Below are 17,322 nucleotides of genomic sequence, written 5' to 3'. Positions count from 1 at the left end.
ACTCCATAGAATCCAGTTGGGAAGGCAATGGAGTATATGATTCCAGAGTTCCCTTCTAATGGTGCAGTTCCAGAAGTCTGCTCACTCTACAGGATGCTCCATTTAGTTAAACATGGGCTGGTGACTGTTATTCAGGAGTATTTCCCAAGTTATTTCTTCAGTGTTGGAATGAAAACAAAAAATATTTAGGTTGCAGCCCATCCCTTAACAGAGTTGCTGAACTATCCTTTCCTCCTTTCCTTTCACATACATCTACTGAGGGCACAAGGTAGAGGCGGTACAATAGGTCAAAAATTAAAAAGCAAACAAGTAAAAGTTCCTGCCATAAGGGGGTTTGTAGTCTAGTGAGAGAGATAATACCTATGCAAAACAGTGAAGAAGAAAAATAATTACATGCTGTGATAAATTGATGACATAAACATAATAATTGATAATTATCAATTGATAATTATCAACAATTGATAATTGATGACATAAACATAATTGCAAGAGCCAATCATAGAAAAGAAGACACTTCATTAATTCATCTATTCTCTCAGTCCCTCAATAAATATCTCTGGAGTTACTATAGTCCACAAAGCATGGGACCCCACTTTGGAGATTTTGTAGCGAATGAGACAAACCCAGCCCTCTTCTCCTGGGAGTTTATGATTTACATGGATTCTCATCTCTGATAGTTATTGGGAGGCAAAAATAAAATAAGAGCATAAATTAGAAGAAAACTATGTGCAGACATGCCTGTGTGTGTGTGTGTGTGTGTGTGTGTCTGTGTGTGTAAAATATCTCCAGATTTTGCTTTTGAGATTGGGACATATGAAGTGATTTCATGACAGCTGCATCCACATGCACTCTTCCCTCCCCCTTTCTAAACTGGGAGTCAGAAGGTCTGAACAGAAATCAATCCCAGCAATTTATTTTTAACTTCTTTCTCCTTAGCCAGGATTGATTTTTGTCTTTGTGATCAATGGCACAGAGAATAGCTCCATGGCCTGAGCAGCTGTTCAAGCGCTTGGTCTGGTCGGCCCCACATCTATCGAGCAGAACATTAGAAGCCGATTATGAACGTAATAGAATGAAGATGTTTGAAGGATGGGCCTGATTACCCCTGCCTTCCTGGTGAGAGATGCCTGCAGGCAGGGGGCTGCGTTTGCAGGAGCCCAGGAGAACCATAGGGCAGGGGAGACAGGGACACACGCTGCCTGTCCCCAGTGGGCAGAAGCCAGAGACCGGAAGCCTGCAAGGACAGGGAGGCACTGGAGATTCACTTCTCCTCTGCCAGCCTGACTCCCTCCCTCCTTTCCTTTTTAGCTCTCTCTTTTTCTTCCTCCAACTATTTCATCTTTACTACACCAACTGCTATTAGATTTGGAACTGCAAGTGAAACATCTGTTGTGAAATAGAAAAAAGAAAAAAAAAAAAAAAGAAATTGATTGGCTTTTCCCTCTCCGGGCTCTTGGGCTTTCAAATGGTCTGTCTTTAATCTCCATTCTCTCCTTCCTTGTTTTTCTCTAATCCAGCGTGTGTGTGATGGGACCATGAACTTAGCCACTTCCCCTCTCCCTGGAGCCTTGCAACCTCTAGAGGCCAGGCAGAATCGCTTCCACCTCCTCCTCTGAAAAATGTTTTGGGAAGGGAGGCACACCTTGTTGAAATGCGCAGTGGTGATTCCACCACCCTACCGAACCCAATTAGAGTGGAGAATCTGCTTGCCGTACCCCAGGCCTTCTGTCCGATTCTCTGGAATAAACGCCTGCGGTTTTACTGCCTGCCCCAGGTGGCGATTGCTTCCAGATTGCAGGATGGAGAAATAATCAAAGTGCTGTTAATACGATTGTGTTTATTATTTCGTTCTGCTGTGTAATTGCTTCTTAGGTATTCTGTGTGTGCATGGGAGGGAAGGCGTGGAAGTGGTGGCTTCCTTCCTCTGAAACGTCTGGTATGAGTCCTTGTGGAGTTGATTGAACCTTATACGGAGCCCTTCTGTATAAGAAATACTGTGATTCTCAGCATTTCCTTACTTAAGATTTGTCCTTTAACATTCTTCCGTGATTTTTACCTCCTGGCTAATTTTCTTACTGAATAATCTGTAGTTCTTGGGGAGTCAATTTCATATAATAGTAAGAGCTAACACTTATTGAGTGGCTAGTGTGAGCTGGGCATAGTATTAATGCATTTGGGCATTATGACATCCAATGAGGTAAATCCTACTCTTACCTCCATTTCTCTCAGGAGGCACAGAGAGGTGAAGTCATTTTCCTAAGACCACACAGCTAGTAAGGAGTGGAGCAGAGATTTTGACCCAGGCTGTCTGATACCAGTACACTTGTTCTGCCTTTTAAATGAGAGTCACAACCTAAATGTTCTTACATTTTGAGGCAATTGGGTCAAGAACAATGTAAGGGGCAGTTAAGTAAGAGCAGAAACCTTTAACACAAAGTAGCAGCCTACAACGTGTTTGTGGGGTCATTTAATGAGCACAAAATAAACTGGCAGCATAGAATCTTAGGATATAAGAGTTGAAGAAGATCCTTATGCCGAGGACACCAGGACCTAGGATGTGAAGGAATGAAGAACACAGAGGTGTGACAGTTTTGAGTCCCTGCTCTGTGTCTGGCACGTGTTGGGCCTATATGTTGTGAGTGTGCCTTACCTGTTTGAGGATGAAACTGAGGTCCAGAAGTAGCTCAGTGCTTTTCCCAAAGATCCATAATAGCCAGTAGGGGTGAGGGAGGTTTAGAATCCATGTCTAGGCTCCTGATGCAAGGCTCTTTGTTAATTTTCCCAACAAAGAACTAAACAAAGGGCTGAAAAGTTTCAGAAAAATGAATTGCTGGTAACCCAGCTATAAGTCTTGAGTATTTTCTTGAAGCAGAACTATGTTCTTGATATGAACCACCTCTGCAAAGAGAAACAAATAAATAAATAAAATCTTAAAAAGATTATTGAGCAGTGTGGTGTAGACTTTTTATTGGAAATGTCAAGCAAAAATGAAGCAGAGTGTTTGTGTCAGATACTGCACAGAAAAAACACTTAATAAAACCTACACACACCCACTGTTTCTTGGCATTCCTCCAAAGCACCTCTTCTGGAACCGACCACCAGTGACCCGCCTTCTTAGATTTCACCTCTTGCAACCCCTTCAGATTTGCTGTGATCTTTTTCTTCTTTCAAGATCCATCCCCACCTTATCCCCACCTTTTCTTTCCATCCCTCCCTTGATTAAATAGAACACTTCAGCTACATCCTGGTTTCTCTAGTGTTCCATCCTCAGATCGATCATCCCATTCAACAAACAGAAAACATATGTATATGTGTGTGTGTGTGTATGTGTGTGTGTGTATGTATATATGCCAAGTTCAAATCCTCCGTGTGTGTGTGTGTGTGTGTGTGTGTGTGTGTGTATGTGTAATATGTGTGAGCCAAGTTCAAATTCAGGCTCTGCCACTTTGGAGCTGTATGTTCCTGTGCATGTCACTTTACTTACGAGTAAAGTGGAGCTGCACAGTGTGTATATATATATATATAACATATATTTTATATATATATTACATTTGTATTCACTATACACTTATGTACATATATATATACTCTATATATATGTATATACTTTATGTGCATATATATGTATATACTCTATGTATGTGTGTGTGCATGTTGTATGTGCACTGATTTTTTAGTACTTCTGTACAGAGCATGAAAACAAGTGGAGTAAATTACTGTGGTTCTGAGCTGGTATTTCATTCTTCTGTGGCACATAGCCTTCACCCTGCTCAGGGTACCATAGCATTATGGTGTTCTATAGCCATTTGTATATCTTCTATGCTAGGCTTGTTTTTACAGAGAAATGGTGAAGTCCATGAGGTCACAGTCCTATGACTCCCATGGTACCTGATACAGCCTGGGCACAAAAGTGCTGAATATGTTTTGATAAATGTAACATATGGTAGAATTGGAGCCAGTATCCATAATGAGATGTGTAAACATGAGCAATGTTCAAGGAATAATGTGAGTTTGGCCAGACCTTTAATTAGTATGTGGAGTCAGCAGTAGGTGGGGAAGAACATCTTGTAATCTGCTTCTCTATTTCCCACAGGGAAGCACACTCTCTTATCGCCTCTGGTTTTCCATGTTGTGGTGTTGCCAAACACTCAAAGGATTATTTAATGTAAAATCACGACCCACTGGTGAAAACCCATGCAATTATCTCCACTTTGTGTTTTTCTGATCTTGACTCAGCACACACAGTCTGAAGCAGCCTGGCAATGTGAAAAAGGCCTGGGGTTTCAAGTCAGAAGTTCTGTGGTTGGCTTTGAGACTCACCATTTAGTAACGAGGTGACCTAAAGTAAGACCCCTCAATTCTAAAATGGGAATATGCTGAGACCTTCCTCAAAGGGTTGTGCTCTGACCAAATGAGGTTCAGTCAAATAATAAAACTAATGCATAGAAGAGCATACCCTACAAATATTAATTGTTATGACATGGATGCTAAGTACTGAGAGAGGCTGTATAGTATCTTCTCTGTGTGGTCATTGTGCATGAGAGCACGCAGTGCATCCAAAGTGTGAGCACAGAGCTTGACTCTCCAGTGGTGGTGCTTCTGCTGGAGGATGAGAGCAGCACGACATGCGGAGTGCAATGGTGAGGCTCCAAGTAGCAGGTGGCATTTCACAAATATTCATGGCTCTCTTGGGGAGGTGGCAGTGTTTCTTGAGAAAAAGCTTGACAGATGGCTTAAATCTGTCCACTGCTGTCCCAAACCTCACTCATGAGGCATGCAAATCCCATGTTGGCGAAGTTTTGCCGTCATATCTAGCAGCCCACACATATTTCCAAGACCGTCTGGAAATCCCACGTCCCAAAGAAGCATCCCTGCTTAGCTAGAAAATTAATGACTTTGTTTGTTATGCCCTTTTATGTTATGTAAAATATCTTGAGCATATCAATAAAATTAATCATTCTTTAAGTGGCTCTATATGCCTGCCATTCATCTTGTGTGGCTGAATACACTTCTGTTCTATATCTCTGCCCATCCATTTCTTGCTTCTCTTCTCACATTCCTTATTCCCCATTGGTCTGTGGATAGCTATAGCCTAATTGGGAAATTTCAGTGCCCCCACACAATCAATAGATTGGGTATTTGGATCATCAGCTTGATTTCGGTCTTAGTCTGTTTGGACCGCTGCAGCAGATATAGCATATAATAGAATCTTATGTACAGATAACAGAGTATTTCCCACAGGTCTGGATGCTGGGAAGTCCAAACTCAAGCAACCAGCAGATTTGGTGGGTAAAGAGAACCCATTTCCTAGTTCATAGACACATAGTAGAAAGGGCAAATGGAGCTTGCTGGGGTCTCTTATAAAGGCACTAATCCCATTCATGAGGGTTCCACCCTAATGACCTAATCACCTCCCAAAGAGCCCACCTCCAAAGACCATCACATCTAGGATTAGGTTTCAACATAGGAATTTTGGGGGAAAACAAACATTCAGTCTATAGCAATTTCCCAGTGCAAATACTTCTAAGATCTTTGGGTTTTTAGGTACATACCACAGGTCACTTATAATATTCTCATCGTTATAGCTGTAGAACACTTTACAGTTACATGATAGCATTTTGTTATCTCATTTACTTCTCCCTAAGAGAAGGGTAATTATTTTCTCCCTTTTTATGGAACAATAACCCTGAAACTCCAAGAGATTAGTTACCATGCCAAAATTGCCTGTCTGATACCTGGCTAAGCTGAAACTAGAAAGACAGATGTTCTATACACCAGCACCTTACACCCTTCTTCTCCTTTCCCACTGTTTTGTTTTTATTTTCTAAAATTCTGGAATAGTAGAAAAAAAGACAGAGGCTGGTGTTGGCCTGGGAAGATTTCAGCCAATGAATTGGCCTCATAGCATCTACCTGTGCAAAGGAAACAGGTGACGTGAGGTCTCAAGTTGAAGAGAAAACTTACATAAGGGTAGGAAGATGATAGAAGCAAGTCTCCTTGTAATATCTGCTCTAGCCTCCTCAGTCCCATCTTTTACAAAATCATATTAAACTCACAGTCCACAAGGAACAGGACCATTCCCTAGAGATGAAGGAGCAGATGTTTTGGTAATGAGTTTTAACATGTTTCTTTAGAGGTTCCATGAGTAGTGATTTTTTTCTTTTTTAATGAAGCTCTGGGACAAAGTAGATGGACTAGGTTTTAGCTTTTAGCTGTTATTATATTGATCTTGAGCATCTTGATACTCCCAACTTTTGTGCTCCAAGACAACAATTCAAGTCCATATCTGTTCTTTTTTATTTCTACACTTACCTTTGCCTTTTTATATCCCCACCCCCTGCAAAAAAAAAAAAAAAAAAAAAAAAAAAAAAAAAAAGAGGGAAGGCAAAGGACTTTCATCCTGAAGGGTCTTATGGGAATTCCAAGAACTTCTTGTCCTCCCTCTAAGTCATGAAAGCCAGAACACAAAGATAAAGCTTGCAACCTTTAATGGTTCAATCTCTGGCATAGACCATGTTGGCTTTGTGGTCTCCATACGTGTCTTCTCCATAAAGTCATCCTGCCTGAGGGCAACAAGAAGAATTTCAGTCCTCTATCCCTGACCAGGTGCACAATGTGGCTAGCCCAGCACTTCCTGAAGCCTCCAGTTTGTATATATAAACTGCCACTATGGTCATGGTCAATCCCCATTAGGCCCCCACGATGTTATACTGGTGCAGGTCTCTGTACCTCTAGCTCAGCAGGGACAAGTCATATACAATGAGCATTTACTGTGTGCCAGCTTTGGGGCTAAAGCTCTTTACATGGTGTTCTGTGTTTACTCCTCAAAATAACATGTTAATAGGTTGTACTGATGTCTCCATTTTCTAGAAGGAAAAATTAGGAAGGTTAAATTAATTACCTGTCCAAAGTTACCAAACCAGCAAGTGGCAGAAGCAGAATTTAAACACAGGTCTAGGATCCCAACCAAAGTAGTAAAATGCTAAAAAATAAGAGGAAGAGTCCTCTTTGAAAATATGTAATTGGAAACTTATCAAGTCCAGATCCTTTACTGTATTTGACAAACAGGCTCAGAGTCAGGCATGCTGATTCCTCTTCTAGTGCTGTGTGTGGTGTAGACACAAGGTCTTTATCCCATGCTTTTCTAACTCACCACCTTTTCTCTCCCTTACTATCATTCCAAATGGGCAGTGAAGGTTCCAGGGAGTTTCTTAGTAGGGTTGGGGAAGGTGGCAATTGTTTATCAATATGTTTTGGCTGACAAGTGTGCTGGCAACCTCAGTATACATCTCCCCTCCAACACCTCCCCTACACCACACACACACACACACACACACACACACACACACACACCCCAAACTGAGAGAACAATATTGGCTTCAATACCAACTATCTTACTCGGAATCCGTTCTCAGTGAGGTTATTTTGGGGCTGTTATGTTAGGGTCCTAGTAAAAGATTTTATTATGTTAGGGGCCCAATAAAAGATTTTATGTGCAAATCTGTTTCAAAGGAGTTCAACCTCAGCACAGTGTATGTGTAGTAGGTAATAGACTCACTCTTTCTAGAAACAGGCAGATAAAACTGCATATTACATTAATATCACACAGCCTCCAGGACATAAAATGAGCAAACACCAGTTTGACAAACACTAAATTCAACATCAAATGGTCTAGCAGAGGAGACAACTTGCTGGTAAGATGCCGTGTTATTCCAAGTGCCATCTCACAGTTTTGATTCAGACACGTATTGTGGTGCCTTAGCAAAACATTTTTGGAAAATGAGCTTAGGGTGGCAAAGTCAACATAACCTGCTGTGCAGGAGCCCTGAGGGCCCTCCCGATGCTTAGAGCAACTTCCTGATGAGACTTATGGCTCTTTATCAACTCTTGTGGTCCAGCAGTCAGCATCCTGCTTCTTTGTTCTTGAAAGAGAAATGTGATCTTTGAAGGAAGTATGTAGGTGGAGAGGAAGAGAAAGGCCTAACAATGTCAAGATTTATTTCAAATAATCTGAATAGAATTAATGAGCAAAGAAATTGGAAAAGTTAATTGTGCATCCTAACAACTGTGTGGTTCACTTTTGTTTCTTTAAGGAGGAAGAAGCACTGCAGAGGCTGTGTGGGAAGTCACTAACATGTACCTGGAGAGGTGGCCACTCCTCTTGCTTAGGCTGGTTATTCACATTGCGTGGGGCCAGCAAGGTCCTCTAGTCGACACACCTTCTAAGTGCCATTTCCTTCATTTCTTGTGCAAGCCCAGTTTGTTTCCACTGTGGCCCCTCCTAGTCACAAGTTCCAGGAGCAGCACTGTTCACTCCAGTCCAACAACAGAGCAGTGATGTCTCAAGGCTGGGAAACTATTACGATCCCTCACATAAAAGGATCTGCTTTGTTGGCAGGCATCTTACCTGGGAAATTTGGAAGTCAAGTGACATGGGATCCATTCCCCACCCCAGAAGTTTGGAAACCTGACACAGCCTGAAGGACCAGCATGGGCTTGACAGTCAGATAAATTTGAGTTCAAATTCCAGCTTCACCATTTACTTGCTGTGTGTCTTTGAGTATGTTGCATAACTTCTGCACCTGTCAATTTCTCACCTGAATGTAAGAGAGAAGGCCAGTATGTACATAGGGACAGTGCTTGGCATGTAGTAAAGACTCAGAGAATGTTATGCTATGAATATTTATGCCTTGTAGGGTACTAATAGCTTCACTAACAATCATCATAGTAGTAATTAATAGTGTGGATATTAAATAATATCATGAATGTAAAGCATCCAACATAGTAGACACTCAAAAATGTTCATTTTTGCTTCTCTTTTTAGATTACCATGCCCATTTATGAGTTCTAGAGATATAAGTTTTCTTCTATCTATGGCAGAAACAGGCTCAACATACGCAAGGCCCTTTGGTTCCTTTTTCTTTTTTTTTTTTTTTTTTTTTGGCAGATTTCTTCCTCTCCTCCAGGGCAAGCCATCATCTAAAAGCAAGGAGAAATGAAAAAAAAAAATAATAAAGGATATGTCAGGTTAGACTTGGTTACAGCAAGAATGGGAACAAGTCAGAAGAGATAGATGTATTTAATGGCCAGTGCATTTGTCCAAAGGAATCATTTTCACTGGCCAGGAGCCCAATTAAACCTGTAAAATGGAAATCCAGAAAATCAGATTAACGAGCCAGTCATTAGTGAGGAAAAGACCCAGCTAATTCAGTGTTTAGCATGACGGATGGGCCCAGAGCAAATAATTGGATGACATTCATCATATGTAAAATAAAAGGTGTCACTGAAAAGGAAAGTGGTAATAATCTCTGGGATTTACAATGCCAGCAGATTTGCTTGTAAGGAAGAGAAAAGTTCATCAAAATAGATTAATAGTCGCTAAACTTTATTCTTTTCTTGTGTGGTTGCCAGAGAGCTGTGCAAATAGTATTGGAGAGGCAGCAAATGCATCAGCTTGTATCATCCCAACATTGTGAGGATTTTGCTCCCAAGGAGGAGTGCTAGAGATAAGTTCCTGCAACCATCTAGAGGCTGGGTGGGAAAGGAGAGTTCTCTACATCCATGGTTTAGTCACTAAATAATGGAGGAAATCAAACTCAAAAGCGTCTCTGGTTGAGCTCCTTAATCCCCACAATTTGTTATTCCGTTAGTCAATAGGTATTGAGCCCTGCTCTGTGCCTGACATTGTGGGGATACACTTATTCATAATTAAGGGCTCGGGCATAGGCTGGAGTCATAGATTGTAACAATCTCGTCCTGACCTGTGGAGGCTCTGTACATTATATAATATGTAATTAGACTCAAATGAGGGATGGTGTTTAAACTGCTTATTGTACCATTTTCTATGTAACAAGGTTTCATTGCATGGTAGTAATTATCAATCTTGTTTTTATTACCTCACCCCTTCTCTTCTATGAAGACATCATTTTTAAGATACGTCATCAATGCCATCACAGATTTTCTGGGAATATGAAGAATACTAAACATATATACATGTGCCAATTACAGAGATTTTTATATGTTTCTTAAAAAATAAAAATATGTTTCCTTGGAGTCAGGAAAATGTATTGTTATAGCGAGGTAAGATGAATGGAGACCCTTCTCAATCACAGGAGGAGGACAACAGGTTTAGAGCCAAACTTTGCCAGGTTCCAATTTGTCTTATCTTGGGCAAGTCAGTCAGTACCTTATAGTCTCTGAAAGGTTGTCATGAGAATTGAATTAGATAATTTATATAATGGCTACATGCAGTTCTGGAACATGGTAGATGAACTCAATCAATGACCGTTGTGTCATTACTCTTATTATTACGTATTCACTAATCATTTGCCACAAGACCAGCACTGCCTAGGAATCAGGGAGGTTGCAACTGTATAATAAGACATGGAGGGAAGATTATAGGAATATGTGTACCATCAGAAAAAAATGTTGAAAGGGCTGTAGAAATAGGAAGAATAGGGTTGAAAAGTTGAGAGGAGAGAAACTGTAATGAACTGGTGGCATCCAAAATCCTTCCATGATCTCATAGGTGGTACAGTGACGTGAAACCATCAGCCGGCTATCAGTAGGTACAGAGAAGGATATCACCAGGACAAAAGCATAACTGCAGGAGTCGTCTTGGTATCACTGGAAGATTTTCTGATATCCTTGGAAGTGGGACAACCTCTGGGCTCCTGGGGCTTTATCAGCCCCTTAGTAGTTTGGACCATCCCATTGTGTATCTGAAGTGTAATCTCCATCTTTGATTACTCAAGCACAAAGTCTCCCAGGTTGTATGTGTGAGCTTGTGAGAGAGAGAATCTGTGCTTGTGCAGGGCTGTATCAGGAATGGCTAGACTGAGTTCCCGAGTTGGTGGGGTTGATCACCCTAACGAGGGGACCACTCTGTTCTCCTTTGGCTCTTGGTGATTTGGAAACCGCAAGGGACCCAGTGCAGTGCTTATCAGAGGCTTGGCAATGCTCTCATCTTGTTCCCTCGGGAGCCCACTGGGTCTTTTTAGGAGAACCTTCTTTTCATTGCTGAGCTCTGGCTGGCATTCACTGACAGGACTAGCCTACTCTGATGCCAGTTTCCTTCCCCAAGGCAAGTTTGGTGATGTTCAGGGTGTCCCAGAGAGAACTGTCTTTTAAGCATATGATAAGTGACCGGAGCATATATTTTGGGGTTTAGAAACTTCATCATTGTGTATCAAGTCTCCTTTGGGGTTATGGAAGACTTGTAGAACTAGATAGTGGTTATATAACATTGCAAATGTGCTAAATGCTACTGAATTGTACACTTTATTTTTTATTTTTTTAATTTGAGAGAGAGAGAGAACACAAGCTGGGGAGAGGGGCAGAGGGAGAGAGGAAGAATCTTAAGCAGGCTCCATGTGTAGTGTGGAGCCAGACTTAGGGCTCAATCCCATGACCCTGGGATTATGAACTGAGCCAAAATCAAGAGTCAGATGCTTGACCGAGCCACCCGGGTGCCCCAAGAATTGTACACTTTAAAATGACTAATTTCATGTAACAGGAATTTCCCCTAAAATAAAACTTTATCATCATTGTCAACACAAAATGAGGACAGTAGCTACATCTAAGAGGGAGGCAAGGGTCTCAGGACAGGTGCAAGGCACAGAGTCACAGAGCTGTATGTCAGTTGTCATTTGAAGTTCTGGTTCTGACCTTGCTTAGAGTGAGTCCCCTAAACCAGCAGCATTTGCATCATCTGGAAACTCATTAGAAAAGACAGTTCTTGGACCTTACCCCTGGCTGATGAACTCAAAGACTCTATAGGTGGGACCCAGCAGTCTGAGTTTTAAACAGCTTTCTAGGTGATTCTGATGCAGCTAAAGTTCAAACACTACTATTCCAATTCTGAGGTTGACAGGTATACATATGTTGGTTTTATAATTTATAATTAAAACACGAATTCAAAAAGATAATATGCACCCCTATGTTTATGACAGCCAGATTCTGGAAGTAGCCCAAGTGTCCATCAGTAGATGAATAAAGAAGTGATATATATATATATATATATATATATATATATATATATATAATGTATATCTATATATATCTAAAATATATATAATTATATATATAATGGAATATTACTCAGCCATAAAATTAATGATATCTAGCCATTTGCAACAACATGGATGGATCCACAGGATATAATGCTAAATGAAATAAGTCAGAGAAAATAAATGATTTCACCCTATGTGGAATTTAGGAAACAAAACAAATGAAGAGGAAAGAAAGAGACAAACCATAAAACAGAACAAACTATAGAGAACAAACAGATGTTTGCCAGAGGAGAGGTGGCTGGGTGGACAGGTAAAATAGGTGAAGGGGAGGGGCACCTGGGTGGCTCACTGTGTTAAGCATCCAACTCCAGCTCAGGTCATGATCTCACACTCCGTGAGTTCGAGCCCCGTGTCAGGCTGTGTGCTGACAGCTCGGAGCCTGGAGCCTCCTTCAGATTCTGTGTCTCCCTCTCTCTGACCCTCCCCTGTTCATGCTGTATCTTTCTCTGTCTCAAAAATAAATAAACATTAAAAAAATTTTTAAAAAAATAGGTGAAGGGGATTAAGAGGACACTTATAATGAATACTGAGGAATATATAGAATTGGTGAATCACTATATTATACACCTGGAATTAGCATAACACCTCATTTTAACTGGACTGGAATTTAAAACATAAATAAATGAAATGAAACACACAAATAGGATCAAGCAAGGACTAGTGGTGACTGTGTGTTTAGTACCAAAGATTACATTTTAATCTGTTCTATGCAGTTGAGATTTAAAAAGGAAAAGACTACTCAACAACTCATTGATCTTAATATGTGAACACCCCATCTCTAAACCAGTGCAGCACAATATAGATTGAGAACGGATGTCTTTATCAACAAACAAAAACCCAAATTAAACAACAACAACAAAACCCCAAAGTCCTGGAATACAAAACATGAATGGCTCTAATGAGGAAATAGAGATGTAGGGATAGCATTGAACAGTGGGGACAAAATCAGTCTCTCCTCTTGATTCACAGCCTGTCTTTGCACCGAGTTTTTTACAAGGTTCTGCCTCCCCACAGACTCTAACATTTGCTCCACCTGGCAGCTTGCGCTGTCTGCTTTGTGGGCTCCCAATCTGTGCAGAGCAAGGGGGAGCTGTGGGAGATGCCCTCTCTTGGATGGGGAGCGATGGGCGGCTTTCAATAGGAGCGTGACATTTCTGCTCCCTGCACCTCCCGCTGTGGATGGGCGCCACGTTCCGACTGGATTGGGAGGGCTGGCCCGTCTCCAGTAAGTGCTTGGTGAGAACAGAGTGGGTGCCTCCAGTAATTGCCTCCTCAGCACAGCAGCCTGGTTGCTATTGTCGTCCTGCTATTTTCTCTGAGCAGTCTATGGTATCTTCTCTTGTGAATATTAATTCCCCCCAAGTTAAGACGATTGGGCTGACAGCAGCCATCTGCAGAACTGTGCCATGTTGGCAGGACTTTTCAACAAGCCCAGGCCAGACCATTTCTTGAAGTGGTTTCCAGACTCTTCTAAGAATCCATCCTTCCCAAGTGAGATGATTACAGAGTTTGACTCCCCCAGCTGTCAGATAGCAGAGCTGGGACTCAAACCCAGGATTTCTCACTTTCCAATCTAGAGTTCTTCCTCTAAGCCTTGATTCCTTTAAATAACTTGCATGTGAAATGGACCAAAGCATACCTGCTTAGTGCATAGATTTGTCAATAGGAAGGAAAAAAATGTGCTCAGATCAGAAGTGAAATTAATTTCAAAGTAACAAGAGTTTTTGAGCAATAGTAATTATTTAGAATCAGAAAAAAATTCATTTCACAATCATGTCATGACTGCATTGGATTAGAAACTTGTTTTTTAAGGCAGAGTAAAGAGATCATGGGTACATCCCATGTAATGGCTTCTGTTTTCTAAAAATACTTATTGGGTGTGTATATATGCAGAGCACAGTGACCAAACAGAGTCCCTGCTCTCATAGAAAGTGTCAACCATTGGGAAAGACTGTTGTAATTGCTCATTTGTGGTCTACGTGCCATGACATGGGAGCAACTCAGTGCTGTGTTGCCAGCAAGGGTTATTCTCTAAAAGGTTATCACAAACCTATTGTGGCTGTTGATGGAGAAGCTAGTACTTTCAACTTGGCCATGACCCCTGGCCCAATCTGACCCTTGGCCCCATCTGACTTCTTTGTGTTTCCCCTGTGATCCAGGTAACAACTGGTGGAAGAGCCAGCTACTACGTGTCCTATCGAAGAGAGGCCTTCGCCCAGATAAAGCTGCCCAAGTACTCACTGCCCAAGGTATGCACAACCTCTGTCCTGGGTCCTGCCAGACAAAGCAGCAGGGAGAGGCTGCCATATTGGGCTCTGGGGAGGTTTGATTTCTGCCTGGGAGACAGCTGGCATTCAGCCTGACATACCACTGCTGGGGTCTGGCCTCTGCTTATGTCCCCAAACATGGGTTCTGTATTCCCTTTTCAGTAGGTTATGTAGGCAAGAGCTTTGATTCCCTATGTCTCAAACATCCTGTATGGGACTGGAACCATTTCCCAGGGGCCGTAAGGAAAGGAGAGCTAGTATTCAGTCTCTTCTGGGCGTTCCTCCCTCTTGCAAGGGCCTTACTGCCAAATAGAGGGACAGGCTCAGAAGGGCCTAGGCAGGAGCCCAGATATGTGGGGTGTGTGTGTGTGTGTGTGTGTGTGTGTGTGTGTACACATACAAGTGGTGGAACTGGAAAGAAAGCTCAGGGCTTCTAGCTCAGAAGCTCCATTGCCTTTTCCCCAGTCCAGCATGGCCCCCTGTTTTCTGCCTCCTCCATATATATATATATGCATGCATAAAGGTGCACAGGTGAGTCTTGTGGTGCTCTTGCTTCTGTCTGCATTTTAATGCTAAATATAAATGCACTGCCTGTTTTCTGCTCCCTTCTGCCACTATGAGTAGTTAAAATAGGAATAGTTTACTATAATGTTAATCTCAGATAATGGCATTTTAACTCCTCTATTGAAAAATTATAAAACTTACCCTGTGGGCTCCATCCCTTGTGAATGATGGCTTCTGGCAGAAGATGGATCTTGGAGCCTAAATCTGAACATGGACAGGATGCAGTTGCATCACCTACTGTAGCTGCGAAAAAGCCAAGTCTCTGGGTGGACACATATCAGATGTAAAGGGTCTGTAGGCTGGTGCTGGGAAAAAAGCTAAGTGAATACAGAGGTGGGAGGGATTATGGAATAAGAAGGTGGGTAATTGTCTACCCGCTGGTTGTTTTATTCATGCATTTATTCATATATGCATGCTTGCATCCATTCATTCATTTGATCCTTCTTTTATTCACCCATTGAACTGTCGTTTCTCCCATTTAAGCTTTTATTCTGTGCCAGGCATGAAATTAGCTCTGTGGATAAAATAGTAAGTAAGCTGCAAATGGTCCCTACCTTCATGGAGCTTATATTCTGGGAGAGAAGAGAGACACTGAATAAGCAATTGTAGGTGTAGGGAGTGTTAGGAGGATAGAAGCTCAAACGCCATTGTGACATAATAAGTGGAGCTTACCTAAAATGGATAGTGAGGACAAGTGTCCTAAAGACAGTCATGTTTAAGCTGATTTAAGAGGGTTAAGGAGTCAACCCTGCAAGCAAGGGTTGGGAAGCCAATAGAACATATATGCATAGGCCCTATTTTAAAAGAGATAATATCATTCTTTCAACAAACTAAAACACCATCTCAAGAGACTGGGTTGCAGAGAGAGAGGTGGAGAGGCTGATGAGATGAACAGGGACTGTACAAAGTAGCCTGAGGAGCCATGGGAATCAATTTCTCATTTTTCTCTACCCTCTCTGTGATTGGTTTGAGTGGGACCATTATATAGCTTTGTGGTTGCAGGGTGTACCCATCCGATGGTCTAAACCCAAGCAGGAAAGTGGTACCCTGCTCGCAGAAGATGAGGAAGGGGAAGTTCATAATCATGCTCTTTCTGAAGGAGAAAGACCCCTTGCAGTCACTTGATGATTTCTATGTATTGGAGCAGGAGAGAAGTATTTTGGGAACTTTCCAAACCATATCTCCAGTGTAAGGCCTGTTTCATCTCTGTATTGTGTGCATATTTTATGTATTCTCAGCCTTCTGAGGAAAACAAACAGTTCGCTCCCCTGGGCAGTGTGGCTGCAGGTGGGGACAAACGAAGCCTGGAATTGATCAGAACGCTGGGACACTCCATTAACGATCAGCAACCCCATGGCAGTTTATTGTGGTGGAGTACTGTCCGTGCGGCCCCTTTTATAGAACTTCATCCACAGCAGCTTCATTAATATGAGGGCTGCTGTGAAAATAGCTGGATGGTTATCGATTCCCTTTATTAGCCAGCGTTGGCTCAGATTTTCATAGCCTAGGCTGAGGAGGTGAGGACAGAGGGGGTGGAAGTGTTTAAAAGTGGAAATGGCTTTTAAGCAAGTTGTTGCTGTTCCATGAGCTGCGGCTGCTGCTGGGCCTCTTACTTAAAAAACAAAAACAAGGAGAAGCTCCTGTCATCATTGCCCTCACACCTCTCCTCCCTGCCTGTCTGTTCAGAACGTGCTCTCCTGGGGCACTCCGTGCCTCGGAGTATTTTGCAGAGAATGAAATGAACACCATTAATAACGAGTGGCATTATTAGGAGCAGCAACCTTGTGCTGAGTTCTCCAGAACCAGTTCCTGGGTGTCGGCTTGGCAAGGAAGGCATGCACCAGCAAGGTGGGGAGGCAGAAGACAGGGGGCCATGCCTGACTGGGGAAAAGGCAATGGAGCTTCTGAGCTGGAAGCCCTGAGCTTTCTTTCCAGCTCTACCACTTGCTTATCCATGAGCCCAGGTCTTCTTATCTGTGAAATGGGCATCATAATACCATTGAACATTACTGAGCCCGGTGCTGCTGGAGAATAATAAGGTTTAAGAAATTCCCCCACTCTTTTATGTTGCTGGAAGTGGCTCCCTGCAAAGAACCACTCTTCCCAGTGTGCCCCGCTAAGACACAGATGCCTGCCTATTTGCCTTTGACAAGACCAACTTCCCCTTCTTTATCTCACAAATGATTACCTGAACTCTTTGTCCCCACTGACCAATCTGGACAAAATGCTGGCTATTTTCACTCGATCAGACTTAGTCTGGCCTTTCACCTTCTCCCAAACCCATGAACTCTGCCCACTCTTGAGCAGATGCGAGCATTGAGGGCTTAAGCAGTCACTGGACTCAGAACAACCCGTTAACAGCCCTTCTGAAAATCACCTGATGTGACAAAACTTAAGGAAGGTGGTTTCCTGTCTAATGG

General features: G+C 42.2%; 1 protein-coding gene and 1 long non-coding RNA gene across 6 annotated transcripts in view; one reads left to right on the top strand and one right to left on the bottom strand.

The window, feature by feature from the left end:
* The window catches only part of SORCS3 (sortilin related VPS10 domain containing receptor 3), a 592,738-nt gene that overhangs the window by 464,315 nt on the left and 111,101 nt on the right, over positions 1-17,322 (top strand). For both annotated transcript variants that reach the window (XM_078434806.2, XM_078434805.2), the window contains exon 8: positions 14,231-14,320. In XM_078434806.2, the coding sequence (XP_078290932.2) occupies positions 14,231-14,320 (90 nt within the window). The remainder of the gene's footprint in view (positions 1-14,230; positions 14,321-17,322) is intronic.
* Positions 6,464-15,528, bottom strand: LOC144613197 (uncharacterized). Of its 4 annotated transcripts, XR_013550564.2 has the most exons (5): positions 15,457-15,528; positions 15,044-15,219; positions 8,898-8,979; positions 8,408-8,597; positions 6,464-6,563 (listed from the first exon to the last, which is right to left on the bottom strand). It is a non-coding gene; the product is annotated as an uncharacterized LOC144613197 (long non-coding RNA). The 4 variants fall into 4 exon arrangements; XR_013550563.2 differs by lacking the exon at positions 6,464-6,563 and having other exon boundaries at positions 7,711-8,597; XR_013550562.2 differs by lacking the exons at positions 6,464-6,563; positions 8,408-8,597 and having other exon boundaries at positions 8,786-8,979.

This window comes from Panthera onca, chromosome D2 (genome assembly GCF_046562875.1).
Source record: "Panthera onca isolate mPanOnc1 chromosome D2, mPanOnc1 haplotype 2, whole genome shotgun sequence".
In the NCBI taxonomy this organism is placed as follows: Eukaryota; Metazoa; Chordata; class Mammalia; order Carnivora; family Felidae; genus Panthera; species Panthera onca.
The sequence above is the reverse complement of the archived record's forward strand: the minus strand, read 5'-3'. Positions and strand labels throughout refer to the sequence as shown.